This window comes from Sinocyclocheilus rhinocerous, unplaced genomic scaffold, assembly GCF_001515625.1.
Source record: "Sinocyclocheilus rhinocerous isolate Xijiao unplaced genomic scaffold, SAMN03320098_v1.1 scaffold2782, whole genome shotgun sequence".
Classification (NCBI taxonomy): Eukaryota; Metazoa; Chordata; class Actinopteri; order Cypriniformes; family Cyprinidae; genus Sinocyclocheilus; species Sinocyclocheilus rhinocerous.
Genome location: NW_015631009.1, coordinates 106,583 through 114,793, shown reverse-complemented (window position 1 = coordinate 114,793; position 8,211 = coordinate 106,583). Strand labels below are relative to the sequence as shown.

The following is an 8,211-nucleotide window of genomic DNA, read 5'->3' as shown; positions in this document are numbered from 1 at the left end:
GTTTCGCTAGATAAGACCCTTCTTCCTCGTCTGGGATCGTGTAGAATGCTTTGAAGCTGCACTGAAGCTGCAATTTGGACCTTCCACCCAGTGAACCCCACTGAAGTCCACTACATGGAGAAAAACCCTGGAATGTTTTCCTCAAAAACCTTAATTTCTTTTCGACTGAAGAAAGAAAGACATGAACATCTTGGATGACATGGGGGTGAGAAAATTATGAGGAAATTTTAATTCAGAAGTGAACTAATCCTTTAATTATAATTTCCTAGCTATAGCAAATCACTTGATAGATATATATACTGTAGTGCATACTAAGGATGCACCGATATAAAAATTTTGTCCGATACTGATACAGATAGTGAAGCCAATAATTATTTTCATGTTATGACTGATGAGCAATAAATAGCATCTATTAAAATTCTTAACTATTTTGTTTAAAATTAAAAATAAAATCATAAAAAAATAAAATTAGTGGTTTTAAATGAAAAATGGATATTTGAAGATTTGCTGTACTCCATCCATCCATTCTCCAAACCGCTTATACTCTGTAGGGTTGTGTGGATTGCATGTAATAGTGTTAAATTCTAAGCGTTTTTAAAGATTGTCTTTAGTGAGCATTTGATGACAGCAAAGGTTCCTCTAGAGGAAATGAGCATTAACAATTATATATCCAAATAACCATCAATGCTGTTAAGTAAAAAAAAAACTCTAATGTGGTGCTGACATATAGTGCATCCCCAGTGCATACAGAGTTTCATTCTGACTTAGACATATAGTCATGATGAGTCTACTTTGTCCTTCATTCTGTCTTTCTCTCTTTCTCGATCACTCCCTCGTGTGTGTATAAACCCCTTTACTGTGGTTCAATCTTGATCTGAGTGCTTAACCCTGGTGGGCGCATGGCAGGATATTTTTGGAACTGGTGGAGATAAACCAGTCAAATGTATGTCTATGCGTGTGTGTATGTGTGTTTGTTTCAGAAGAGACACGTGACTCAGCTGGTTTGGACCTGTCAGATCTGGACAGGGTCTCCCAGGAAGAAGTACTGGGGGTGTGTCAATGTGAGGGCAGTGGTCCTAATGACAGTGCTGGCTGAGCTGAGCCATCCATCCCTATTTTTGGCAGCAGAATCTGTCCTGAAGAACAGCCAACTAAAGCTTTGAGTCAGACATACTCCAAAGAGCAGGGGCTATGGCTCTATTTATGGAAGACACCTCATGTATTTGCCTTATCAAAGGATGCTGGATCTGCATCCCAAATCGGCCGGCAGCCATATCACCCTGTAGCCCAAGACTGGTTGCCCACTGAAGCTAAGCAGGGTTGAGCCTGGTCAGTACATGGATGGGAGACCTCTTGGGAAAACTAGGTTGCTGTTGGAAGAGGTGTTAGTGAGGCCAGCAGGGGGTGCTCACCCTGTGGTCTGTGTGGGTCCTAACGCCCCAGTATAGTAACGGGGACACTGTACTGTCAACAAGCACCATCCTTCGGATGAGACGTTAAACCGAGGTCCTGACTCTCTGTGGTCATGAAAAATCCAAGGATGTCTTTCGAAAAAGAGTAGGGGTGTAACCCTGGCATCCTGGCCAAATTTGCCCATTTGCCTCTGACCATTATGGCCTCCTAATCATCCCCATATCTGCTGATTGGCTTCATCACTCTGTTTCCTCTCCACCAATAAGCTGGTGTGTGGTGGGCGTTCTGGCACACTATGGCTGCCGTCACATCATCCAGGTGGATGCTGCACACTGGTGGTGGATGAGGAGATCCCCCTGACAATGTAAAGTGCTTTGAGTGCCTAGAAAAGCGCTATATAAATGTAATGAATTATTATTATTATTATTATTAAATCTCTACACTCTTCCGATTAGCCAGATATTCGGAAACATATTTGTTTGGGTCTGGATAGCAGGGTGGGGTTGGTATCGATGTCATGGTATTAGGGCACCTGACCCTCAGGCTGTGTGGCATCAGACTTCGTAATGGTGCCAGGCTTTGAGCCGGCGGAACATGTGGGCGTGTCCTCTGTATTGTGTATTGTTTGAGGACCTTGCGGTTGCCCTAGTTACCCAAATGCTCTTTGATGTAAAAGAGCATAGAGGCGGGAATTTGTGAATGGCGCTAAAATACCGTTAAACCTGACAAATGAGGAGTGAATTATGATCTTTTCATAAGCCACTTGGAGTGTGTGAGTCATGCTTAGGAAGGGCACAGTTCTAACGCTCGCCCTCCCACAGTTATTAACCTTTCGACCAAGCAAATACCCTGTAATAAGATGAGACCTCAGGAAAACACCTGTGGTCTTCATACACTTAGCACCGTTTTTTCGCATACAGTTCCCACACAAATGCCCACAAAAAATGTCCCTTGCATTGGATTCACAAGTTTTATCTGCTTGTTGTGTGATCACGAACCTCTGCTGGGTCAGTCAGTGGTGAGGATTTAAGCAGGGTTGGACGAAATTCAGTCTCCCTTTCAGTTTATAGTTGGAATTTGAATTGAATTGAGCATGTCCACAAGAAATTTGTTTAATGTAAAATGACGGGATGATAAATTTACTGGATTGAAACTCAAAAAAATTTTTTTTTAAAATGCAGCAGTACCACACAAGTTAACTCAAAACAATAACTACATTCATTAAAAAAAAAAAAAAACAGTTTTTTAACAGATTAGACAGAGAAATAAGCAATTAACCCAGCCCCATCAAAAATTCTTAATTTGGATAGACTGCACCACAAAATGTTCTTCCATCTTTAATAAGATAGCTTAAAAATCGAACTAAAATCTAAAATATTGACAGGAATATTTGTGAATTAGTGGGAAATTAAGTGTTCTTTCGCCATTCATAAAATGAATGATATTCGGTTAAAAATACTGTATAGCAAATAAAATACAATAGCAAATACAACAATTGATTATTCAAATTCAGGAACATGTAAATACACAAACCTAGCTTGAAGTGGAGGTACAGGTTTTTTCAAGCTGTCTGTGTTGATGCAGCAGTGGATATTTTTAATGGTAAACTGATGCATTTGGAAACCTTTGCATGAACCCCTGGTTATGAGTGAGTGAGTGTTCTTAGTTGCACTGTGTGAGAGAAATTGTCTATATTGCACCATGTGTTACATTTGCCCTCCCCTTCTGAATGTTCTGAATGAATGTCACAAGCTCTGTCTACTGCAGTCAGATTACACAGAGAGATACCCACACACACACAAACAAAAACACACACACAGCTCCCGCTGGTCTGGATACACAAACAAACACACAGACCTTTGTGAAGCGTCTTATTGACCTGCATAATACAACTTAACTCAATCTCTCATTTGACTTGGAAAAAAACTATGTGTGCCACATTACTTTTTTACAACTGTATCTTTAATGGCAGGTAGTTTACTGTTCTAATGCTTTGTACATTTTTATTGGTTTATGAGTGTGTGGAAAGCTTCTCCTCTCTTGTGTAAATGTAAAGGCCACACACCCCAGAGACTGAAAGAGATCTGTTCATGTGACTCTTGTTGCTCATGTCTGCAATATTATTTCAAAAAACATAAATACTTCAATCATGCCAAAGTAAAGAGACAATACAAATCTAAATAGTTTTTCTTAATGTCTTTTTTATATATATAAAACTGTTTAAATGCTTGCCATTTACAACACTGAGTAAACATTAAAAACATAACACTTATTTCAGGCTTTGGCCACAGAGAGATATAGTGTTTAGCACATTTTTGTGTATTTAGTACGTCTTTTGTTGGCTTTATCGGTCAATTAGCTGCAGAGGGATGCCCCTCTCGGGGGTTTGAAGTGAGTGGTTGTATTTTGGCAGATTTAAAGGCTGTTAGCACTTCATTAGAATTCTCCTCTCATTAGCTTTGTGTTCATTTAACTTCATTTGGCCACCCTTAGTCAATTCTGCACTGTGATACAAAACAGAAGGAGCTGGAGTCAGATCCGCTAAAGCCAAACAAGAGGAAACTAAACTCATGGCAAACACTGTAGTGCTCTGAAACCTATTGTATAAAATGGATAACACCTGTCACTGCATATTTTATATTAATGCGAGTTATTTTTAATCATTTATGTTAAAGGGTCGTACAAAAAGTCATACAAGTTTAGAACAACATGAGAGCAATATTTTGGGGTGAATATGAGCTAATATGTTGCCTGGCTACCGTAAACTGGCAAATATTTTTTTCAATTCAGATTATTATTACTAATAAATGTCACTATGATTTGAACATTGTGTCTTTGATCATCTTGCTATTGCTGTAATTTTAAGGTCCCTAAGAACACCTAATATCTGTGAGAAAAAAAATCACAGTGACTCTTGAGGCATATTGTTTTAATCACATTGAACCGAGAGAGCCATTGTTATACAATCAACATATTAATCAGTTTTCTGAATAAAATATGAAAACTACATTTGGATGCACTGTGGATGCAGGTTTAGGTTTTAAGTGTGTTTTATTGTTTGCTTTTACCTGAGTTGTGCTTTTATCTTAAAGACTGCTGTACTATATTGATTCACTGAATGCTGTCTGACCATGAAGGTTGACAGGTGTTGTGTATTGAGCTCAGGATCACATGAGCGGATGAAGTTGAGCAGGTTAGCTGTTAGTTTACAGGCTGTGAGCCGCTCTTGTCGACTGCTTATTCTCGCCAACAATTCAGCTGGCGTCTGGACCATTTTTGTTGTGGGGCATCGGAAGCTGTTTGTCTAGGGGGGTCTGACAGATGCCCTGCATGTGTTTGCGTGTGTGGGCGGGTAATTCCAGCCATTGATGGATGAGTGGGGGTAACCCGTCTCCCCTTTGCCCAGTGTATCCCTCGACATGCCTGGGTATACTGTGCCGTCAAGCCCTGGAGACGGACCTCTGTGTACCGGATCTACCGGAGCTGTTACACAATACGGCTGAACACAGAAGCCACTAACCTCAATCACAGATGTACAGACAAGCAGGCCTCTAATGCCTGTACTTCCGCTCGTGAATGTATAGAGTAGTTTTGCTTTTTTTAATCCGTCAGTTTTCGTCTGCTTTGCATTGATGCCAGTTGATAAACTATTCTTTTTTTTGTTTCCAAATAAGTCCCAGTTGTAATGCATAAAGAAAGATACGTAATATATATGTAAGGTAACCATATCAGTCTACGGTTACCTTACAGATAACAAAGTAAGAGTGATTTGAGGTAACTGTATCACTCTACTTTTCCTCTGCACTAACTTACATTGACTTCAGTTGAAGAAGTTGTTGTCAACCTTTTGACTCGAAGGCCCCCCATTGTTCACAAGAATATCTGAAGACCTGACACTCGTAGTGTCTGTAAATTACATTTCAGGATTCCATACGTTTTAAGAGCTGCATGTTTTTCAAGTCTCCCACTCTTTTTAACCAATGAATTTGCATTATTTTTTCAGTAATTTGTGTTTTACAATTTCTACCTAGTGAAATATTATAGAATTTGATAAGCATAACTAGAAAAATGTAAACTAACCCCCCCCCACACACACACACACACATTCAACTGCCTTTATTTCCAGCAAATGTGAAAAAAGTAACATTATTATTAACATAAAAAGTTCACTGAGACATAAACTGAACTTAGATTCATAGGCATTTGATGAACAGAAGTGGAATAATGAGTCCCTGAACAAAGGGGACTCAAATTTTAATTTTAAATATAAAATGTAAAATTTAATGCAAATTTTGTCTTATTTTAAATTATTAAATTATCTTGAGGCTCCCTTGAAAGTTTGCCGAGTGATAACCACTTGAATGGGTCAGTGTTTTCCCTGCAGAGGTAAAATAAGTTACATCTGATCTTTATTTCCCCTCTTTAAAGGTGCCATAGAATGGAAAACTGGATTTACCTTGGCATAGTTGAATAATAACAGTTCTGTACATGGAAATGACATACCGTGAGCCTCAAACACCATTGTTTCCTCCTTCTTATGTAAATCTTGTGCATTCAAAAGACCACTGAAAAATAGGCGAATCAGAACATAACACCGACTGTGACGTTACAGTCGGGATCACTAATAGTTACGCCCCCAACATTTGCATATGCCCGCCCATGTTCGAGGCCAGCCGGACCTGCACAGCCAAATCATCAGAAGTTCTGCAGGTATTGTGAAGAAACAAGCGAGGACAACAGCGAAAATGGCAGATCATGGAAATAAATGTTATGTTCCAGGCTGTGCAAGGGATGTGAAGTGCAGGGATGGGTTGGTGTCTGTATTCAGAAAGGCACGGAAAGCAAATAACACGCGTTCTAATAAAATAACTCGAGCCACTAAAGGGACATGGTTAGCTGCTTGCTAGCGGTAACCTGTTACATTACAGTACATAAGATTTCACTTACCACATAAACAGAGTAAGGAGAGATGACTGAGGATGATGGCGAATGATTTACAGATCCTGAGCACCACTGACAAGCATCTGATCTTGTAAAATGTGTGGTAAGTACTGCCGCTGTAGTTTACACAGAGCACATGCGATCGCAAATCTCGAAAGTGAACGTAAAAAGTGATCATGCATTCGCATATCCCCGCATATTAATAGTGGCTCCCTGATGCCCGCATTTTATATACAGTATAATTACCCAATGATATAACTGCGAGAGAAAGTATTGAAAGCTACTGAAATGAGCTGCGCTGTGAAACAGCCAGTCAGAGTAGAGCTCAACATTATTATTCATGACCCTTTCAAATAAGGTAAAAACAGACCATTTCATTCTAGGGACAAATCCTAGGGTTGTAAATGGACATGTAAAACCATTTTTGCCCTTACCAAAGCCACATACCTTCTATGTAGATATCAGAGAACAATTTAAAATATTGTATCAATGCATTCTATGGCACCTTTAAACTAATAAAAATGGACCATGTGACCAGTGCTGCTCTGCCAACTAAATCACAATGTCATAACATGATTTGTCCCCATGACACTTAGTTTTTTTTTTTTGGTGAAAAAGCTCTTTGTTAAAACATCTGAAGTGACAGACAGTAGTTCTTAATATGTGATTATTAATTAGATTACATTTTTAATTTTCCTTTTTAGGGGATTGCTAATGTTTTTCATAATATTTCAGGGAAATTATGATTAAACCTGTGAGTTTGTAATGTGTAAATTAATAACTGTGTGTTCACTGCCTGTGTTTACAGTGTTCCTGACTTGGGTGAACTGCTCCAGTGTGCGCTGGGGGACACGGATCCAGGATATTTTCACTGTGGGGAAACTGCTGGCCCTTGTCCTCATCATTGTAGTGGGAATGATCCAGATTGCAAAAGGTGTGTCAACTCAAGTACACTTTACACTTATGTTCTTTCCAGCCATTGTCTTAAATGAAACATGTTACTCTATCTCGTAAAACAGAGTTCTTTGTGCTGTCTTACATTAAAACCGATGCAGTTTGAAGTACCAAAGCATTTTAAATTCTAGAAATGTGCAGTGACATTAATTATTAAACATTAAGGGTATCACAATTCTATACTGTATTGCTTTTTCCCTCATTTTCATTTGATAGGCCAAACTGTAGCACAGATAAGCAATGTAACACATGTTCCTGAACAAACAGTGCCTATCTGCAGATGCATTCAGTCCAAAACATAATTAAAAAAAAACTTTATATATTCCCAATGTATGTAAATAGTATGTAAAAAGTATGTAAACCACAGAAGCTGAGAATGCTTTGTGCCTTTGTACACAGTGAAGTTGAGAGATAAAAGAGAGAATTAAGGAACAGGCAAAGGAGAGAAAGGAGAAGAGTGTGATAAACTCACATCTGTGAATAATTCCCCCACAACCCTCTACGCACACCTTGGCAATATAATCGCCATTGGCTAGTACATTTTTTTGTTTACTCGCCAGACTGATATACTATTTTACACACACACACACACACACGTTTACTTAGCTATCTAAATGGGGACATTACATAGACTTCTATTGTTTTTATATACAGATAGTTATACACTTTTTAACCTAAACCCACCCCTAACCCTACCCCTCACAGAAAACTTTCTGCATTTTTACAATTTCAAAAGTAAAAAAAAAACTTTGTTTACTTTATTTTAACAGTTTTACAAACGAGGACATCCACAAATTGAGGTTTTTGCCGATTTTGTCAGGCTTTGCTCACTTTTGGGTACAAATTTGTCCCCAAAATATGGTTAAGTAGGTACACACACACACACACACACACACACACACA

General features: G+C 38.8%; 1 protein-coding gene across 1 annotated transcript in view; it reads left to right on the top strand.

Moving 5' to 3' along the window:
• LOC107741033 (asc-type amino acid transporter 1-like) overlaps positions 1 to 8,211 on the top strand; it is a 25,213-nt gene that overhangs the window by 6,967 nt on the left and 10,035 nt on the right. Inside the window, exon 4 of the mRNA XM_016553606.1 lies at positions 7,163 to 7,288. Within this exon, the coding sequence (XP_016409092.1) occupies positions 7,163 to 7,288 (126 nt within the window). The remainder of the gene's footprint in view (positions 1 to 7,162; positions 7,289 to 8,211) is intronic.